The sequence below is a fragment of the Quercus robur genome, chromosome 2 (assembly GCF_932294415.1).
Source record: "Quercus robur chromosome 2, dhQueRobu3.1, whole genome shotgun sequence".
Lineage (NCBI taxonomy): Eukaryota > Viridiplantae > Streptophyta > Magnoliopsida > Fagales > Fagaceae > Quercus > Quercus robur.
The window spans coordinates 37392749-37415738 of record NC_065535.1 but is presented as its reverse complement, the minus strand read 5'-3'; the positions used below and the strand labels follow the sequence as shown (position 1 = coordinate 37415738).

General features: G+C 35.6%; 1 protein-coding gene across 2 annotated transcripts; it reads left to right on the top strand.

Moving 5' to 3' along the window:
- The first annotated feature begins 14121 nt into the window (after window positions 1-14121).
- Window positions 14122-18675, top strand: LOC126713583 (LRR receptor-like serine/threonine-protein kinase RGI5). Of its 2 annotated transcripts, XM_050413355.1 has the most exons (3): window positions 14122-15793; window positions 15923-17515; window positions 18084-18675. In XM_050413355.1, exons 1-3 carry the CDS (start codon window positions 14644-14646, stop codon window positions 18464-18466), a joined length of 3126 nt encoding a protein of 1041 aa, XP_050269312.1. In that variant the 5' UTR covers window positions 14122-14643; the 3' UTR covers window positions 18467-18675. The 2 variants fall into 2 exon arrangements, with proteins under 2 accessions (XP_050269312.1, XP_050269311.1); XM_050413354.1 differs by having other exon boundaries at window positions 14122-17515.
- Window positions 18676-22990: the final 4315 nt, after the last annotated feature.

The following is a 22990-nucleotide window of genomic DNA, read 5'->3' as shown; positions in this document are numbered from 1 at the left end:
CTCACAAAATAAAGATAAATTTCCTAATTATAATTAATGGAAAATCATCTTTATTAAAATAAGTAAATAAAATAGAGATAATTATCTACAACTACATGTAACAAATTATTGTAGGACTCTTTGTTGATTATTATCTTTATCAAAATAGATAAATAGAGATAATTAACTATAAGCACAATTTAGGCCAACTGGAGTCTACAACTTATCTTCAAGGAGATTAATTCGAAGTGGGACTTATCCTCTAAAACCATTATAAATAGCGGACATCTCATTCTCATTCTCCACCAACTTTTCAAGATGTCAAAGCTTCGGAGAAATTATGCCCCTAGAACGCACAAAGAACATTTAAAGAAAATCTTTTAAATCTTTCTTCCAATACTTGAAGTTTTATTGGAATCAAGCTCAAAAGTCTCTGTACATAACACCATCCAAGGCATGTGTGAATGCTGACATGACTAGATCCGGACCCTACACGTGGGCTAGCTGTGAGGAAAGGAAGGGGAACGTTGGCTGAAAATAGGATCTTTGGCCCGTGCCAACGGCATGATCATTTTGGGGAATAGTGAGATTTGCATATGGCCTGGACACCCAACACTAGCGTAAAAGGGAGATAGCGACCCCCTATGGTTAGATGTTATAGAACACCCTTTATTGGTTAAGCTTGTGCTGGACCACTGCCAAGGACATGTGCATCACTCCTGGCCACCCTAATGTCCCTTTCCTTGTCCATGACTTGCTCCCCACGTCGTAGCAGAGCCGCCTTTCATCCCACTACCCTGACATTGACATGTTTTCTCTCTTTTCCAGCCTTAATATAGTACAATAGCTGTATTAGGATTCAAATGGAGGAATCATGGTTTGACACCTGTCCTTAGGTACCTAACAACATTTCTCGTACTATAAGAGGAACATGTTGCTGAACAATTAGGGCAAGAACCTAGGAAGATAGAGAGAAAGAGACAGAAGCTTGGGTAGGAAAGTGAGGTAGAAACAAAAGCTTTCTTTGGAAAGAACGTTACCATTGTATGAAAACCTTTACTTTCACATAGTAAAGAGCTCTAAGGGTGCAGGACATTCTCCCCTTCACTCACCCGTGATTTTTTATCCCTCTCAAAGGGTTTTTCACGTATTTTCCCGTGCCTTTCTTACTTTCTTTGTTTCATATTTGCATTTCTCTAGACATTAAAGTGTTAAAGTTTCCATTTTTATTGTTAAGCTTTTTCACCTAAATTTACAGTTAGATTTGTCATTCATTCTCTTACATTGTATTGATAATCTAACTTGTACGTACAGTCTCCATAAACTTCAAAAAGCCATAAATCATTGAAGTTCAACGGATTAAGTCTCTAAAGCCCTGAAGAACTTCAACCCAAAATCCTTCAAATTCAAAGAATCTTCAAAGAACATTCAAAGAACTTGAAGAACAACAAATCTCTAACAAGCTCAAAGCTAGAAATTCATTGTAAAGATCGTTCAATTCATCTTTCGAACAAAATGAAGAAAATTTCGTGTTCGAGTCAAGATTACAAAGAAGATAGAATTAGAGGATTACTACAAATTTCATGTTCGAGTAAAAAACATAGAATTGTATTCACTATTCAATTACTACAAATTTACATTTTTGAAACACTTTCAATTGTTTGAATTTCAAACTTGAGCAATTTTGTGTTTACAGTGTTCTAACACACTCTCCCTCTAACGATCTCTATCTCCCTACAAACGACCATGGCCAAAGCTTTGAACTCTGCCTTAGATCACCATCGACAATGACTCCGCCTTCACTCCCCCTTCTTTTCTTATCTCACCCTCTCTAGCTCGCTATCTCTCTTACCAATTTTTTCTCTAGCCAAGCCCTAAAACAGAATGCCATCGCCAATTTTCTTAGGTTCAACCACCACCGGCGATGGCTTTGAAACTCAAGCCTTTCCTTTTCTCTGAACCACATCTCTCTCTCTCTCTATCTAGACCCAAACCCCAAATTATCACTCTCTCCCTTTTCAATTAGAACCTAGAAAGCATCTATGAATAAAGACCATGGTAGTCATAGAATAGTAGTGTGTGAAGGTCATCATGGAGATTGTGAAGCTAGTGGATCAAGGTGGACTGTTGTGGACATAGTGGTGAAGAGAGGTCCATTTAGTAGTGTATGGGTTTGGGTTTGTCATAGTGGTTTTGATTTCAAGTATTGTGAAGTTGGGTTTGAATTCAAATTGTGCATATGCGTGAGTTGTAATTGTGGAACAACATTGGGTTGGTGAACATGCTAACCTAAACCCAACCCAACCCAAATTTAAAAATAAAATAAAATGAGCAATTTGACTTAACTCACCAAGCCTCAAAAACCTAACCTAGTCCATCAAGTTGGATTGGTTTTGGTAAGATAGCAGGTTGGCTATTCACCCTACCTTTGGTGCCACGCCTCCTTATGGATCATGTGAATTTGTTTAATAAGGGTGGGTGTTTTGCTAGTATTTTGTTTGTACATTGGTATCAATGGAGTTTAAACAATTTGGATAAATAGAAAGTACTTCACGTGTCAAGCCATGCTAGAATATGTTAACCAATTTAGAGTGACCCTAGAATGGAGTCAAATTTCTAATAAAAAATATTAGGCGTAAATGTACTTTTAGTCCCTATATTTTGACTTATTTCCATTTTGGTCCCTACATTTTAATTTTACCACTTTTAGTCCCTAAACCAATTAACGCGTGTTATTTCCGTCTTTTCCGTCAGTCAACCGATGGAAATAGCTGAGGTGGTTGCCGGAGGAATTAAAATATTATAAAAAAAATGCCACATCAGCATCTAATTTAAAAAAAAAAAAAATTGTCAATTTTAACTAAATAAAAAAAGAAAAAAACAGAATTAAAAACAATAAAATACATCAATTTAGATCTAATTCATTTTGAACAAGAACACACAAGAACATGATCACAAATTTAAACATCAACACAAAAACACAAAGAACACAATAACACAAACCCAGAAAATTCAAAATTAAACCCATTGAATCAATTTCCTTTCCCACTTAAAATCAAATCAATAATGCAATAAAATTTGAGAAGAGAACAAAGACCAAATCAAAATTCATTCAAACTAAATTCAAACCTGTTACTAATAAAAGAAAAAAAAAATCCAAACACAAAAAAATCACAATCCAAAAGGGAAAAAATCAACATATACCCATTGAATCAACTAAATGACTTGAAACTTTAGATTTACACTCAAATCAACTTCCTTCAAACCCATTAAAACTGAAACCAATTGAGATTTTATTAAAAAAAAAAAACCTATTGAAACTCAAACCAACTTCTTTGAGAGATTACTCATTGAAATTTGAAGAAAATTAGAGAGAATCATAGTGGAAATGATTGGATGGAATGATTGAACGGTGATTAGATGAATGTTGGAACAAAGACCCATGGCTAAAAATCCTTCTTCCCCAAAGACCCATGCTAAAAACCCATCAATTTTTCTCATTCTTCCCCAAAGATTCATAGCCAAAATCATAAAATCAAAGAAAACCCAGAAATCTCAAACACTCAAAAACCCAAAAATCCAAAAACTCAAACAAAACCCAGTTTATTTCAATCAATCAACAACAAAATCAACCAACTTGGCCAGCTTGGCTCATTAAATCAAACAAACACACAAACCCAAAAAAACCCAGCCAATTCGGCTCACAACAACAGCAAGCCCAACCAATCCATAATAGAGCTAAACTCAAATCAGCTATCATAAACCCCACAACTCCAACAGATTCAACATTGTGAGACAAAGAGAGAGAGATGCTGTTATCTTTAATGCTTGGCTTGTTCGAACTCGGAACCACTGAACAATCTGACTTCGACAAAGATGAGGAGGTTGAAGACAACGACGAAGAAGAAGACGAACAACAAACCCCCGTAATCATCGTCGTCGTTGTCGACGACAAAGCCCTCTGCTGCTGCTGCTGAGGGGTTCTCCCTACCTTTCTTTCCTCTACTATTTCAAGAAAAGTTTACTGTTTCCTGGATTTGATTTTTTTTTGCTGGTTTCATTTTTTGGGTTTGGGTATTTGATTTTCGGGTTTTATTTTCTGGGTTTGATTTTTTCGGTAATTGATTTTCTGGGTTGTGGGTTGATGATGGATGTAGAGATCTATGTGTGTATTAGTATTTATCTATGAGTGTTTACATTGAGCTGGTCTTCGTGTTAAAGCTTTTCTTCGTCTTTTTAGATCTGAGATTTCATTTTCAAGTTCTAATTTCTTTGTATAGATCACTACAGAGGTAGGGCTTTATTGATTTGTTGCTGAAATTCCTTAATGGAAAATTTTTGATTTCCTTTATGTTTGTTATTGTGTTCTTTGTGTTTTTAAATTTGAGTTTGTGTTTGGTTCTGGATTTGTGCTCTTATGTTCTTGTGTTGATGTTTAAATCTGTGATTATGTTCTTGTGTGTTCTTGTTCAAAATGAATTAGATCTAAATTTATGTATTTTATTGTTTTTAATTCTGTTTTTTCTTTTTTTATTTAGTTAAAATTGACAAATTATTAATAAAAAAAAAATTAGATGCTGATGTGGCATTTTTTATAATATTTTAATTCCTCTGGCAGCCACCTTAGCTATTTCCATCGGTTGACTGACATAAAAGACGAAAAAACACGCGTTAATTAGTTTAGGGACTAAAAGTGGTAAAATTAAAATGTAGGGACCAAAATGGACAAAAGTCAAAATATAGAGATTAAAAGTACATTTATGCCAAAATATTATATGTATCCAAACTCTAAAATTGGCAGAGTCAGTCCTAAATAGTTTGTTCCAAAAAAATTAAAGATGTTGCTTAGCTAAGGCTGGGGCCTTGGGATGGTCTTTGTAAAGCTAGGTCTTATAGAGCAATCCAACAAAGCAATGGTCAAGAAGAAAGGAGAAACAAAGTCATTTCTAGAGATATTCACCTCAAGCACAAAAACAATGTTGTTTCCACTTAACCAAACAATGTCTCATTAACCTCAAATAGAAAAAGTCTGGAGATGGTTGATATAGAGGATGTCGTTCTTCACTAATACAAAATGCACCATTTTGTATGATAAAATTTGTTAACGTTGTGCAACAACATTGTACACGTGTCACAAAATTATTTAACCAATCAATTAGTTGTTAGTTTGTAAGAGTTTTGTGCCTAATTACAATTAGTAAACTATGGTGCTATACATGTAAAACAATAAGTAAATTCTTTTTTTACTTAATCAAGATTTGTAAATCTCATTTTCTCTAATCAATTGAAATTTAGTTTCTCCAAAAGTTAATTTTCCTTTTTCATGTTGATGACATAATCATCACGGGCAATGATTCTCCCTTCATTACTCACATGATCCAATAGCTTAGTTTTTCTTTGATATTAAAGACTTAGGGTCCGTTTGTTTTGGCTTCAAACCATTTCAGGAAATCATTTTCTGTAAAACCGTGTGTTTGGTTGCGCATAGAAAATAGAATTTCCGGAAATGCATTTCATTTGATCGTAAAAATAAAGGCTTTGACCCGGAAATCATTTTATGTTTCTATTTTCACTTCAAACCATTTTCGGACTCAGATGCGCAAAGAGAGAGAGAGAGAAAGAAGAGAGAGTAGAGAGAAACAGCAAGAATACAACGCAACAGAAGCTGAAGCGTCGATCGCACCACTGGCGAGATCGTCGCACCCCAACATCGGTGAGATCATCGCACCCTAGTACCGCCGAGATCGTCACCACCCAAGACCGATCCACCCAAAACCGATCTCGTTCTCGACCCAAAGCTCATCGGCGCCGCCAGTCTCGCCATTGTTCTCGTTCTCAACCGCCAGTCACCGATCCGATCTACCCATGAGTAACCCAGTCACCGATCTACCATTTTTCTCTCTACCCATGTCGAACCCAGTCACTGATCTACCCATGACGAACCCAGTCACCTCCCTCTCTCTTCCTTCCTCTCTCAATTTGACTGGATTTGAAGATTTTTTTTTGGTTGGGTTTTGTTTCTTGCGTTTATCTATTGAAAAATGATATTATATATTTGTTTGGAAGCTGAGAAAATGTGAGCAACAAGTAGAAAATGTGTTTGCTATAGTATTTTCAAGTATATAACCAAACACCATAAAATATTTTTCAAAACATTTTTTGATATGCAACCAAACACTTGAAAATATTTTCATTTCCCGAAAATATTTTCACCTGAAAATATTTTACACTGAACCAAACACAGCCTTAGACTATTTTCATTATTTTCTTGGCGTTCATATTGACATATTTTCTACTAGTCTTTATGTGACCAAACTAAGTATGCATTGGATCTTCTACCAAATTCAAGATGCTAGATTGCAAACCTTACAAAGCCCCTATGACAGCCCATTACTTTTTGACCCTCTTTCTTATAGAAGAATGGTTGGTGCCTTCCAATGCTTAACCTTCACTAGACCTAATGTGTCATTTGTTGTACAACAAACATGTTAGTGAGCTCTCCAACTCATAATCACCTACAAGTTGCTAAAAGGATTTTAAGATATCTTAAGAGTGCTTTGCATCAAAGCATTGCTTTCACACCTAATCCCATTACTCTTTCAACCTATACAGATGCTGATTGGGCTGTGGATCCCTTGGATTAAAAATAAATCATTAGCTTTCTGATTACTTTGGAAATTGCCCCATTACCTAGTCTTCTAAGAAGCAAGCTACATTGTCTTGTTTCTCTACTGAGGCTGAATATTGAGCCTTTACCACTACTACAATAGAGGCTTGTTGGATAAGAATGCTTCTCAAAGACCCAAGTGTCTTCCTGCCCGCTACTCCTACTTTCTAGTGTGACAATTTATCAATTCTAGCTATTTTTTCCAATCATGTATTCCATGCTAGAACCAAACATATTGAAGTTGATTATCATTTCATTCGTGAGAGGGTTCTTTAAAAGGATCCATTGGTTAAATTCATTTTATCTAAAGAACAACTAGCTAATGTTCTCACAAAAGGCTTACCATCTCCTCAATTTCAAATTTTGATTTCCAAACACATGGCTAAAACCCCCCATTTGATTGAGGGGGGATGCAAAGACAGAGCTTGTAGATAGGAGTGCGCAACAAACACGCCAACTTGCCAAAACTGACTCAATCCAACCCAACCCACCAAGTTGGGTTGGTTTTTAGGAGTTGGTAGGTTGGATTGGGTTGGGTTATGAAAATTGTTTTTACAGTGGGTTGGGTTGAGTTCGGGTCATAATTAGATTCATAAACCCGTCTAATCCAACCAGACCCACCTATATTTAATATATATTTAAATTTTTAAAAATATATTATACAATTTTGTTATTTACTTTTTTACCCTCCTTCCTTAATAAAACCCAAACCCTAAGTTCTCCTCATATAGTTTGTGCTGGTTTGGTGTCATGCTTAGGATTATTTGGTTATAAATTTTCTCTTATTTGTAGTGGTGTTATAATTCTCAATTTAATATTAATAATAGTAATTAAAAAAAACATGTCCAATCCATGGGTCCAACCCAATCAACGTGAGTTGGGTTGGGTTGGGTTAAGATATTTTTAACCTACCATTATGGGTTGGGTTGAAAAAACCCCTTAACCCGACCTATGCATGCCCCTACCTATAGAGTAATCCATCAAAAAGTCAAGAAGAATGGAGAAACGATGTTGTTTCCAAAGATATTCACCTCAAGCACAAAATGGCGTCATTGCCACTTAATCAAATGATGTCTCATTCACAACAAATAGAAAATTCTGGAGATGATTAATACAAACACACCATTTCGCATAACAGAATTTGTTAGCAGTGTGTAACAACATTGTACACATGTCACAAGATTGACTAATAGAGTAGTAGATAGTTTGTTAGAGTTTGGCACCTAATTGCAGTTAGTAAACTCCAGTGGTGTTTGTATATGTAAAACAAAGACTAAATTCTTTTTAGTTAATCAAGATATTGTAAATCTCATTTTCACTAATCACTAGAAATTCAATTTCTCCTAAAGTTAGTTTTCCTTTATCAGTCTTTCCCTCGGAGTTCGGAGACAATAATTTTATCATGCATCATATATGTGCGCGGATATATATCAATGTGTGGGACTTGTGAGTGTAGGACACATACTTTGAGAGTGATGATGTATGTATTTAAGTTAATCCAATGATTATATTTTGTTTTCTCAAATTTAATTTTTGTACATATTTAATATCAAACTAAATAACTTTTGTATACTTATTGGAGTTTAAAAGATGATAAGTTCTCAAAAAAATTATCTAGCAAATGTACTTATGTCATATATAGTTGATAGTTTTGTATACAATATATTTGTAAATTATGATATACTCTAGTATCAAAATATAAGATTTATATGTATGTGTGTTTACGCATGTGTGATAGTTTGTCTTAAGTTTTAACTAATATATTAGCACTAAAATTTGGCCCCTCCAAACAAAAAAATCATCGTTCCAGCCCGGCCCATTCCCTTTGGAGAGACTGCTACCCTCGAGTTTTATCTTTCTCTTTCTCTCTATGAATATAAGAAGAATACAAGCAATATAAATGGATACGACCAAGTTCATAGAAAGATCTCTTTCTCAAGAAAAAAAAGTTCATAGGAAGTTCTATATAGAATTCTCTACCTTAGCACTGCAGGCATGGTTTTTATGAACAGGATAAAAAGTCTTATTTCTAGGCATCTTTTATTTTTGTCCTCTCTAGACAACCTGTTATAAATGATTAGTTGAATAATGTATTAAAAAAAACAAGATGCCTTAGGGCTTTGGTTACCATCCACATCCACTCCAGGGTATAAAAGCAAGCTTGCGAAAATGGATACCCAAACTTGGGTATTGTTTACGATCATGGATATTAATAAAATGTGGAAAAAAAACAAAAGAGAAAAAATTGTGTCATGCAACAAAAAATGTCATACTAACTCTTGCAAAAAAGTCTTCTATCCTCTTGACTGAAGAGCGGGATTCCAGTAAGATGTCTGCTAATTTGGAATCTGTATCTCTCCTGAAAGAAATTTCATTGAGTTCTTTACCAACCCTATAATCCTACGTACACACTCATCTGCTATCAGAGATTTAATAATGTCATTAAGCACCTCATCTCCAAAGGGCAAATGCCAAATGGCATCGCTCTTTTGTCATCTTCATGTTTCCTTATATTATTGCTTCAAAGTGTCTTTTTCTTTTGTTTAAGATTGCTGTGAATGATAGAGAATCCAAGTCAAGTTGGCACGTTATAACAAAATAGGGTTTGGGGCTCCATGAACATAATCTAAAGGCCATAATAATATTCCAAGAAAGGTACCCTCAAGTCAGTCCATGTGGTGGAAAACCCCATTTTACTGACTACAAAGGAATGATAATACATAGCTAGGTTCTACATGGTAGCATAGCTGCATGAGAGGTAAATTTCTGTTCAATAATTTAATGTTTTTAATTACTTTTTCATTCAACTGGCATAGGATCCACGGGAAATTTTAGGAAAAAAATAAATTTCTAGGGTACGTATCCACTCCGTGTTAACTTATGGTATTCGGTCACTTAATTATAATTATTTTTTATCATCAAGTTAAAACATTAATTGATTTTTAGTGTAGTGTATTTTGAACTTACGGATAATAAAAAAATTTATTAATTCACAAAAGAAGACTTTTATCGTCTTGATTAGAGAGAATCTTGCATTTTTTTTTAATACCTAACGCAGAAAGTGTAATCTTAATTATTACAAATAACAAAAGAACAGTCATCATCATTGTGAACTATAAACAAGGTATTAGAGCCGCTTTATGTTCCATGTTGTGGGCTTTGATTGTTCACACAAGCTTGCGCCTAATAATAATATTAATTCTTGCTCCCTATTGCACTGCAAAGTGCAGACCCATGTCAATGTTGGTAGGCTTAAGCTTAAGCTCTATCTTATCTTATGGCCTGACTATAATGAGGACATGCAAAGTATCTGAATATTTTATTGATCATTCTTATTATACAATATACAAATTTGGACCCCTGAAGACTAGGTGAGCTCCTCAAACCCACTGAAACTGAGATTCAGATAATTATTTATACACGCTGTTAGCAGACATGTAGAGTGGCGCATTAACGTCAACTTTGGACCCCTTTTATACGAGTCTTTGCTCCTTTGACAGTGGACTAGCCAGCCTCTCTACTCTCAACCACTATCACATACTGAATTCAAATTTCTTTATAATAAATATCAATTAGTCTTTGACGTAGACAGACAAAATTTGAACATAAGATCATTTATTCGACGATAGGAAATTTTGTCAATTTAACTAGAACCCGTTTTAAAATGCTCATTTTAAATAGGTTGTGTCATGCCATATAATTAACCCAAATTTATCAAATTCATAACACTACTAAAACAATTTGTGTATGGTATCCTTGAAGATATTATGCGAGCAGGTTACGTTACCAAGCACATTGCTGGTTAACATCTAAGAATATATTTATCTTTCACCCATCTAAGAAAGATTTATTTTTGGATATCAATGCATGAGTTAATGAAATACGTCAACCTTAAGGAATTAATCTTCTTTGAATACATTTCTTATATGATCCTGTATGTAGCAGCTAATTGAAAATACTTAAGAGGTACATCTGATTTTTATTTGCAATAACTTCATTGTTAGATGAGAAGTTGGAATTGAAAATTTTTTGACGTTTGGGCTACATTTATGATTTACAATTTTATAGTAAAGGTGATGATAAAAAATCACCTATGTTGCGTATAACTTAACATAAAAGATGCCCCACCAGGGCCGAAGCTTTGGAGGCTTAAGTGGCCACTTGTAACATGAACAAGCACCGTGCACTTAGTGTCCATTAGAGTGTTCGGAAAAACAGGATGGATCTTCTGATATCTATAATGATAGTACTACACAGTTTGTTACAACTATCATGCATGACAAATTGTGATTAGTTGTATGTCACTATTACATAGACCGTTATTTTTTCTTCACTACTCTCAATCTGTCACGTAGGCCAGTTGTGACAAAGTGTGTGTAAAATGTGAACTTCTAAACTAATTGGTAATTTCTTCTCTTCTTCTCTCTCTTTTATATATATATATATATATATATATTTCATATGATCACAAAAGAATCTAATTATTGCTTCTAACTAGTTTAACTGATAAAATTTATTGTTATCAAATAATAGATGTGGATTCAAATGTTGAGTACACCGAAAAGAAACTTGTACTAGAAATTAAATTATGGATGAATTTCTTCAAAAGGTTTCATAAAAGTTGGTAATTTATTCATAATAGTCTTGGGAAGAAAAAGAAAAAGATAAAAAAAAAAGGCCAAAGTACTACGAATTTTATTATAAAAAAAACTTCAAACTGATATAGTATTGAATATAATTGGTGCCCTTCAATAAATGGTTTACAAATTTTATTACAAGCGTTTGAATGATTTCTATAATTGGTTATACATCAATTTATTATAAGATCCGTAGTCGTATCCCAGGAAGAAAAATATATATATTAGAGTAATGCTATGTTTACAAAATTTTCACAACAAATTCTATGTAGCAAGTTGTTATTAGTGAGTAAAAAAATGATGTTAGTAGTGAACACATATTATATCGAATAACAGCTTACTGTCTAGTATTTGTTGTGAAATTATTATGCACGTAGGATTGCTTTATACATTAAATTGGAAAATGATAAAGTTACAAACTTTATTTATTTATTTTTTTTTACAAATTGTTGATGTGATGAATGGTTATTGGTAGGTGAAAAAGTGATATTATTGAAATTCCCAAATGAGAACCATTAAAAATTGGCCGTAATAATCATTTATAAAAATATTGTAAAATAGTTTTTAGTGATAACATTTTTCATTAAGGGGGTGTTTGGTAGAGAAGTTTGAGTATTTTTGATATACATGTGAGTGAAAAAGTTTGAAATGTTGTTTAAAATACTCAAAAGTGTGTTTGAACTTACCTTGCAAACCCCCTCCCCTCCAAATATTTTTTTTCTGGGAAAAAAGTTGTACTATCTTTTTTTTTTTTTTTTGGGTAAAAAAAAAAATGGGGGCCTTTATGGTAAATATTACACCCCCGGGTAGGGCGCTGGTCTGACATAAGCTCCAGCCGTTCTCGCTAGACCATGTGGGGGGTCAACCCCACCAAGGATGCCCACCAATGGACTCCTACGGGCAACAGGACTCGAATCTAGGTGTGTTGCACGAAGCGTCCGAGCCTTACTCACTTAGCCAAGCCCCGTTGATAAGTTGTACTATCATTAAATGAGTGATGAATGAAGCCCACGACAATCACTTGGGCCTTTAATGTATATCCGAGTCCAATTATTAACTATTTTGACTTGAAGGAGCCAAGCAAAGCAATAGTACAATAACTAGAAGACCAACCAAGAGGGGAAAAAAACAATAACTAGGGGTTTGGTACTTTTTTTTTTCTTTTGAGGGGGAAGGGGTTTGGTACTTTGGTGACTTTTGGTCATATATGTTCAGCTTCAGAAGGATGTTAGTTTGAGCACTCATGATCAATGGGACACCTCTTTGGGTTTATAGGAACAAAAACAGTCCTTTCATGGCCCAAAAAAAAAAAAAAAAAAAAAAAACCCAATTTGATCAAAATCATGAGTGCTCAAATCAAAGCTAAAATGTAAAATTTTGTGACATTAATGAGAGGTGTCTCGTGCGGCTGAATTGTTAGATACAGTCAAGACTTAATAAAACCCTAATCGTTACCCGTGCCCTAAACTATTCAAAAATCCAACCCTCTCTCAGTGTCATGTGACCCTCTACATTTTCTTTTGCCCCACTCCCAAAACAAACCCACCATCTCTTCCTCGGTAACCAAGTTACCCTATTTTACTAAATTTAACCTCCTCACAGTAATCACACAGTAAAAAAAATGTTTTATTACTGTTTCTGGTTTTACATAGAATAGGGTTTAGCTCTAAATGGATTCAGAGGAATAAAACTTTGTACTTTCAAATATAAAAACTTTGTCCTTACAAGGAGATGCTCCAATTAAAAACTTCCTCAGCATTCACGCCACCCTTCAACCCTAATCCTTAATAAAAAAACACTTAAGGCCAAGTATGAGGGATCATATTTTATGAAAAAAAAAAGACATTGAAATTGATTTGCTTACTCCAAGTCCAGCTCTACTTCACCTTTCACAATCTCCCAAGCTGCCTCACTCCTATATTATCATCAAAGTCATCCTCTTCCCTAGGCACTTAGGCAGGCACTCTCTCACTGTGCCAGCTCCATTTCCAATCCATGGGCATGGAGCACTGAATCTTTTGGTACTGTCCGACCCATTTTCCTGAAAATCTGACTCACATTGTTTGCAATTACCATTTTGACATTTCATGCTGGAATATGTTATATTGTTATCCAATTTAGAGTAACCCTAGCCGTTGGATTACATCATGGTAGGATAAATTTACCCAATATTTCATATAACCATTGATATAGTGACTTATAGTCTATTGTGATCAGAATATTTTTATTTGACTCTATCACTAATAAAATTTTGAATAAATTACATTTTAAACCTATAATTTAGGGGTTTAATAAATTGAACTGGATTACTTTTTGAAATTTTGAGGTTTAATTTGTTACGCCCCTAAACTATATAATTTAAAATGAAAAAATTTCTAATGTTTTTACTAGGCATCAATCACAGCATCTCATTAACTATGAACAAATTATGAAAAATGTAATGGGCATACATCAGAAAGGGAATTGGGTTTCCATATATCATTTTATGTACCCTTATGGAATGTGAAATTGAATGAACCATTCATATATTTAGCAACTGGGCCCCTAGTAGATAGTTATCCCACCTTACTTGACAATTGATAAGCAGAGGATTGGACTATAGGAGCACCTCCACTGCAAAAGTGCTAACTATCAACACTGTCCCCACAAAAAGGCATATTGATACGTTGATTATTCAATGGATATTAAGGGCAGTTTAGGCAGCAGGCAATGAAAAAACAGTGGTGCCCAAATCATTACACCAAAACAAAAACAAATGTTTATATTTAAATGTAATGTGGGACTTGAGAGTTTGAGTACCTTACTGATATAGATATAGAAACAAGCGAAGACTGCCAATACACTTTGCTGATAGCTGTACAGGCTATAACTCAACTCAACTCAACTCAACTCAACTCAAAGCTAAGCCACCACAAGCAGCGCCTCCAACAACAACAACACAACCCTCTAATCATATCATGGCCACCACCATTGGTCGAGTACCATAAACTACAAGAGCTGAGGCTTAAACTTCTCACCACCACTACCAGTGCCACCTGCTTGGAAAGAAGAGAGGTGGGCATTTTCCGGTAAGAAAGATAAGCACTGATCTTCTTCACTCTTCACCCACAATATATATTCTTTTGACTGTGTTTTCAAAATTATCTTCCACCATAAAAAAGATACATGAAAGACTCTTTTGTTCACATGCATGGTTTCAAGTTCAACACTTTGGTGTGAAATTTAAGCATCCTCGCCATCACAATAGCTTCCTTCACATGCATGTTGTCTCCTAGAGTGGACTTTTTCCATCTCTAACTTAGCTACCACCACAAAGAACCACTAGTACTCCATTGTCAACCTTAATCTTCATCACTTTCCATGGCCCAAATGAAAAATGCCAACCATTTTGTTGCCAGATTTTCTCTATTCTTCTTCTACGTTATTACCATGAACAAAACCTTACTGGTTACCTCTCTCTCACCTGATGGACAAGCCCTTCTCTCCCTTCTCTCTTCTGCAGACCCTTCTGCCAAAGAATCATCCTCTATTCTCTCCTCGTGGAACCCATCAAGCTCAACCCCATGTTCATGGCAAGGCATCACTTGCTCTCCACAAACCAGAGTTATTTCTCTCTCTATCCCCAACACATTCCTCAACCTTTCCTCTCTACCCCCACAGCTCTCTTCCCTCTCTTATTTGCAACTTCTCAACCTATCCTCCACCAATGTCTCTGGCACCATACCCTCTTCATTTGGCAGACTCACTTATCTTCGCCTCCTTGACCTTTCCTCCAATTCCCTCTCAGGTCCTATTCCTCCAGAACTCGGCACTCTCTCTTCCCTCCAGTTCCTTTTCTTGAACTCCAACAGATTGTCTGGTAGGATACCTCCACAGCTTGCCAAACTAAGCTCATTACAAGTTCTTTGTCTTCAAGACAATCTTCTTAATGGGTCAATCCCATCACAACTAGGCTCTTTGGTTTCCCTTCAACAGTTTAGAGTTGGTGGGAACCCATATCTAACAGGAGAAATTCCTGCACAATTAGGACTACTCACCAATCTCACTACATTTGGTGCTGCTGCCACTGGTCTTTCTGGTGTGATCCCTCCCACATTTGGAAACTTAGTCAATCTCCAAACTTTGTCACTGTATGAGACTGAGGTTTTTGGTTCTATACCTCCTGAACTTGGTCAGTGTTCTGAGCTGAGGAACTTGTATTTGTACATGAACAAGCTCACTGGCTCAATCCCTCCTCAATTGGGTAAGTTGCAAATGCTTACTAGTTTGCTTGTTTGGTCAAATGCATTATCTGGACCAATCCCAGCTGAGCTTTCCAATTGTTCATCGCTTGTGGTTCTTGATGCCTCTGCCAATGAACTTTCTGGAGAAATCCCAGGTGACTTGGGGAAGCTAGCAGTGCTCGAACAGCTTCATTTATCGGATAATGCACTAACGGGGACAATTCCGTGGCAATTGAGCAATTGCACAAGCCTCACTGCTCTTCAGCTTGAAAAGAATCAGTTATCAGGTACCATTCCATGGCAACTTGGTAACTTGAAATTGTTGCAAAATTTTTTCTTGTGGGGTAATTTGGTGTCCGGAACCATACCATCTTCATTTGGGAACTGCACTGAACTATATGTGCTTGACCTTTCAGGGAATAGGCTTACCGGGTCTATTCCGGAAGAGATTTTCGGTTTGAAGAAGCTGAGCAAGTTTCTGCTTCTAGGGAACTCATTATCAGGAAGGTTGCCCCCAAGTGTTGCCAATTGTCAGTCTTTAGTGAGATTGAGGCTTGGGGAGAATCAGCTTTCTGGTCCTATTCCTAAAGAGATAGGCCAATTGCAGAATCTTGTGTTTCTTGACTTGTACATGAACCATTTCTCTGGTGGCCTTCCATTTGAGATTGCTAACATCACTGTTCTTGAGCTATTGGATGTGCACAATAACTACATTACTGGGGAAATCCCATCTCAGCTTGGTGAGCTTGTGAATTTAGAGCAGCTTGATCTCAGCAGGAACAGCTTCACTGGTGAAATTCCTGGGAGCTTTGGAAATATGAGTTACTTGAACAAGCTCATTCTCAACAATAATCTGCTGACAGGTTCAATCCCGAAATCCGTGAGGAACTTGCGGAAACTAACTCTGCTTGACTTGAGCTACAACAACCTCTCTGGTGCAATTCCACCTGAAATTGGTTATGTGACAAGCTTGACAATCAGTTTGGACTTGAGCTACAATGGGTTCATAGGAGAATTACCTGAGAAAATGGCCAGTTTGACACAGCTACAATCGCTTGATCTTTCCCATAATATGCTTTATGGTAAAATAGAAGTTCTGGGTTCCTTAACCAGTCTTGCCTCCCTTAACATTTCCTTCAACAATTTCTCAGGTCCTATTCCAGTGACACCATTCTTCAAAACTTTATCCTCAAATTCATACTTTCAGAACCTGAATCTTTGCGAGTCCCTCGATGGGTCTACATGCTCTTTCGGTCCCATCAGGAGAAGTGGATTAAAATCTGCCAAAATTGTAGGTTTGGTTTGTGTAATTCTGGCTTCAGTTACTGTGGCAGTTCTTGCATCGTGGATTATACTAACGCGTAATCACAAGTATGTAGTGGATAAATCTTCAGGAACATCGCCATCTTCTTCAGGGGCTGAAGACTTCTCTTATCCATGGACTTTCATCCCATTTCAAAAGCTCAACTTCACCATTGACAACATCCTGGATTGCTTGAAAGATGAAAATATTATAGGGAAAGGTTGTTCTGGGGTTGTCTACCAGGCAGAAATGCCCAATGGGGACTTGATTGCAGTGAAAAAGCTCTGGAAAACTAAACGAGATGAAGAACCAGTGGACTCTTTTGCGTCGGAGATTCAAATTCTTGGACACATTCGACATAGGAACATTGTGAAGTTGCTGGGATACTGTTCCAATAGAAGTGTCAAGCTACTTCTCTACAACTACATTTCTAATGGTAACCTACAACAGCTGTTGCAGGGGAATAGGAACTTGGATTGGGAAACTAGGTACAAGATTGCAGTTGGGTCAGCTCAGGGTCTTGCTTACCTTCATCATGATTGTGTGCCAGCAATTCTTCACAGAGATGTTAAGTGCAATAATATACTTCTAGATTCCAAATTCGAAGCGTATCTGGCAGATTTTGGTCTTGCAAAGTTGATGAACTCTCCAAACTATAACCATGCAATGTCAAGAGTAGCTGGCTCTTATGGTTATATTGCCCCAGGCAAGTATTCTTGATCTTCCCTTCCTCTCTTACTTAGTGCTTGCTTTATATATTCTGAAAGCGTTTTCCTTCGATAAGATTTTTTGTTTATACACCTAACCTGCTGAGATTACTGTTTCATCATGCACATTCTTGAAGATATTATAGGAGATGTATATCAATTTTGTTCAACTTTGATTCATCCCGTTTCAGTTTCTTAGATCAACAATACTACGGACATAACAGATTTCACAACATTTGAGGTGATTACTGCAACATCACTTATATATCGGACAACCACTAACATTACTTTTATTGTACACCAATCACAATCTGTCACCTCAACAATTGTGAAAATGTTATGTACGTAGACTTAATTGTTCTTAGATACTCCATTGTTTCTTTAGATCCTAGAGTTCATATGTTTCCCATGCCATGGCAAATTAAGCTCTTTGTCTATTGTTTACAAAAAGCTAAGATGAAAGACATCCAGTAGAGCCTTCACAGAATCACAGCATTGTTAGAGATTCATTTGTTTTAACCTGCATTGTCAATTGCATTTCTAATAAGATTTCAATGTTCAATACAGAATACGGATACACCATGAACATAACAGAGAAGAGCGATGTCTACAGCTATGGAGTGGTGCTGCTGGAAATATTAAGTGGGCGTAGTGCAGTTCAGTCCCATGTAGGTGATGGGCTCCATATTGTTGAGTGGGTGAAAAAGAAGATGGGAAGCTTTGAACCTGCTGTATCAATACTAGATACAAAGCTCCAAGGCTTACCTGATCAAATGGTGCAAGAGATGCTTCAAACACTAGGAATTGCTATGTTTTGTGTGAACTCTTCGCCAGCAGAAAGGCCAACCATGAAGGAAGTGGTGGCACTATTAATGGAGGTGAAGAGCCCACCTGAAGAATGGGGGAAGACTTCTCAGCCACTAATAAAGCAGTCCTCAAATCAAAGTTGATTTTTTTTTTTTTTCCCTTTTTGTTTTCTTTTCTTTATTAGGCATCAATGATTGATTTTCTTTTCAATCCCAAGATAAGAAGGAACCAGTGGTGTTAGTGTTGGGAAATGATAAGTAAGCTTATGGTAGTGGCACCATTGAGTTTCAATGGTGGCCTTGGGCTTGTACAGTTTTAGAAACATGAATGTGGTTGGTTTTGCTTCATGTCACACAGCTCTCCCTTTTTTTTTTTTTCTTTTTGGTTAACGAGTCCAAAGCATTTTAAACAATTGACTAGTATCCGAGTATGTGCAGAGTCTTGTAGCCTAATGAAAATGTCGTAGGTTTATATCTCCTTCCTCCAATTGTCAGATAAAAAAAAGGTGAAAACTTCTTTGTCCAAAACACATCTAAAATTATTAGAATAAATTCTTTGATGGCTTCAAAATTTTATATTAGACCAACCCAGAGATTATACAATAGTGAAGTGAAATTGTAAGAGAACTGTTTGAGTAGAAACCAATTTTATATTAACTTTGGTCCCTTAATGATATTTCAATTTCAGTTCACTCAAAGTGGTTCACACTGGCTCGAACTCGAAGTAGATATCAGACTTTGAGGGTTAGGTTTTGGGGTCTAGAAACGCCTAATTTAATAGGACTTTTTGTGCAATGAACAAGATAATGAAAATGAAAAAAAAAAATTTACCTAGATTACAAAGCCTAATTTACCAAGCCCAACTCCAAGTAAAATAAACTATAGGAAAAGCAAAACAGCCTACTTAACAAATTTAACACCTAATTAAATTAAGAACATGAGTACAAACTTACAAGTATAAAGAGCCTTATACAAGCCTACGGATTGCCTAAATAATTCTTCTATTTATACTAGATTTTGACAATTAAGCTTGCTCTCCTTGTCATGTGTCATGTTCTTATTTGCACCTTCTTTACTAAATAAATATCATGCAAATGATAAGGTTGAGTAACGTCTTCTAACCACTTCGAGGCAACTATTGCTGCATTACTCTGTTTGTCTAGTACGTGTCTTACTTGGAGTAACGACTTAAAGTAACTACCACTCTTCTCAATTACATGTTGCTTCCAATAGATTAATGCCACTTATCTTTTCTTTGGCTTTAATTGAACTCTCTCTGATTTGTCACTCTTACTCCCAAAGTCTTCTCACATAGGGCGCTCTTATCATGCCACGTGTCCTATTATTAATTTAATTATTTGGCTCAAGAATAATGAAAAGGAAAAAAATGTGTAATTTTTTTTTTATCCTTACTTTTTTTTTTTGGGAACTAATCCTTACTTTTTATTTATGTCATTTTTCAAATTAGAGACAAAAATGACAATTCATTGATTTCCATTATAAAATAAATAAACAAATTGTGTTCCGCAACAAAATGTATGCGCGCTTTGTTTCTTAGAATCCATGCCCCACCATTATGTTCATTGCCATTCCTTTCCGTTCCTCATCATGACCTCTTGTGGTCATTCGTTTCTTGGAATAAGGTGACATTTTTGTTGTGTCGTGGATGAATATAAATCCATGAATTTCCTCTTTTTTTTCAAACCATAAAATTTATAATTAATAGATCCTTTTCCAAATTTTAAGTTCTTCATCCAACCCAAGGTTATAGAATTTTATTTCTTTTTGTTCAATCCAATTCTTCCGATGTTTCTCAAATTTATGCTCAGATTGTCTGTGAATTGTTTTGGTACTTTTTGACCAAAAAAATTATATATTTTCTAATGCAGACATTTGAAAAACCTTTTTTTTCCCCCAAAATATGCACAAGCCTAGTTCTAATTGAATTTACCTTTAATTTTACTCAATGACACATACTGAGTTGCACTAGTCCAGAGTCCCCTATAGAAAGAAAGATAAACAATCTCAAGGGTTGTAGCATTTTCATATTAGTAATTAAATATAGGGCCGACGAATGAGTTTTTTTAACTATGAAATTGAAAACCTTCACCATGCTAAACAAATACTCCATACTTCTAATAGCTACAATTTTTTTCCTTACAAAAAGAAAAAGCAAGCTACAATTTGGGAGATTTCAGTGTTTTGAGCAACAGTTTTCAATGTTTGAACAACATTACATATATTTCCACACACTTTTTCACCCACACGTATTTTCAAAAAATACAAATAATATTACTAAAACAACATTACCAAATGGCTTAATGCCCATGTAGTTTCACTTTTTCGAGCCCAAAACACAAAACCATTTTGTAAACCCATGCGTTTGGCATTTGGTAGGTCTTACAAAATCTCACTTATTGGCCTACTATCAAAATTTTACATTAACGTGTTGTACTTGTACCTTTTGAACTGCAATTGCAAAATCCAGCTATAAATTAATAAAAGTAATGTTTTCAAAATGCACCAAAAACAAAAGGCTAAATCAAACTGACTCTTAAATATCTCATGTATCGGATACATGTATAATCCTTGTCACAGTGTGTAAATTCCACGAACCACCGTCATGTAAAATTCACACTTTATGGGAGTGATAATACATACATCTAATACATGTGATAATTATTGTTTGAAAGAAATTAGGGACGTGAACTAAACACACACATATATTTATATATATATATATATATATATATATATATGGACACACATTATGTAGGCCCTGTGCCGCAGGATAAGAGGGGACAAACGGAAAATTGGCCATGCTTCTCTTCTCATCAGTCCTCCCCCCACATGCGTTGCCTACGCAAGACAGGAGATTTGTCTCCCATGTCACAAAATTCTCTCAAAAAGGACCATACCCATACCCCCCCAACCTTTTTAATTACTCAAAAGTATTGGTCAAAAAGAAGATATAGTAGTAGGATGGAATTAGTGTTTCATCTGTTTAAATGTATATATAATATTGTTAAAAAGTTAATCATTGGAACATTTATAAGATGGTAGCAGTAGACATTGCAATTTGCAAGATACATGATTAGTTCAATATGCTTCTTTTTTTGTTTCTTTGATACCAAATTCAAGGCACAAAAAGATAAAGGTGGAGCCAGAAAACATTCGTCTTTGTTTGTTTTGGAACCTCAACACCACAAGGAGGGTCCCCAATATAGACTAGTTTCAAAGACAGCCCATTTTCACTAGGAAAAAACTTTTGTTCTGTTCTGAACTAGGTCATTTTCTATACCACCAGTTTCTTTTTCCGCAATCTTTGCCCAATTCTTGTTCAAACTTGTTGGGTTTTAGCATTTAGGAAAGAAAGAATATTCTTGCTAATTTTTCTCTACTAGAACTGGTTTTTTAAACAAAAAATCTTGTAACTCAACTAATATCTTTTAATTTTAGTCTCGCGCATCATTATATTCGTATGCAAAATTTTGTTATCACAGCATAAAAACAGGTTTGAAGACAGCTATTCTCAAACGAAGAGATACAACATGTAAGTATTTGCAGGAGAAACTTAAAATAAGATACTAAAATTAGGGAGAGAGAACAAATTGATTTGAATGCAAAATTAAACCCATGTTCTTCATCATTAGTCAAAATACCAAGAAGAAACAGATTATATATATACAAAAGAAATGCCAAGCCGCCTTTTCTTTTGGATCACCTAAGGCTGTCCACAAAGCCAATACCATCTCTCTTTCCAATGTTCTCTCTGCAGGCTTTCTTTACCCAAGAAAACAAGCTTTTTACCCGTGCGTAGTTCATTTAATTTTTTAATTACTGATTCTAAAAAAAAAATTATTAATTACTGTAGTAAAATTTACTAATTTATTTTTTAATGGAAATTTTACCTCAAAAGTTTTAGACTTTGTCAACAATTAGGTAAACGAATATAAATAATTCAAATTACAAGATCAGTAAAATCTTTTCATCCTACCAATGGATCTCCAAAATTTAGAGATCTTCACATTCTACCATGACCTCCAAAATTTAGAGATTCTTCACTAAAATCTAGAGATTTTATCCATTTTCATAATTCTAGTCCTTTTTTAGGCATAGATATTTTTGCATTTTCCTATGTTAGAGCATCAACATTGGGGCTTCTATATGCCAAATGTTAGGAACATTTGGCATTTAAGCCCCAAAACTACTCAACAATGGGAAGGCCATATGCTAAATGCTAATTCCAAATTTGGGATTTAGCTACAGTACCATCTCAAATGTAAGATGGTACTGTAGCTAAATGTTATAAAAAAAAATAATATTTTAATACTCTCATTTCTCTCTCCTCTCTCATTTATCCCGGTAAACTCCTCTCTCCTTTCTCATTTTTTCTGTTTCTTTTCTCTCTCTTTCTTCCTGCTCTCTCTTCTTCAACGGAATGGAGGCGACGGCGTGGAGGCTTGATCAGAAAAGCTGTGGTGGAGGCGTGGAGGTCGTGGGTTTCCGGCGTGAGGGTCGAATTTGGGTGGCGATTGGGTGGCATTTGGGTGGTGTTTGGCGTTTGGGTCGAAGATGATGATGATGATGAAGAGCAAGGCCAAGACGATGCGGTCGTCGACGGTGATGTGGAAGAGGAGGAGTGGACGGTCGCGGAGGAAGTAGAGG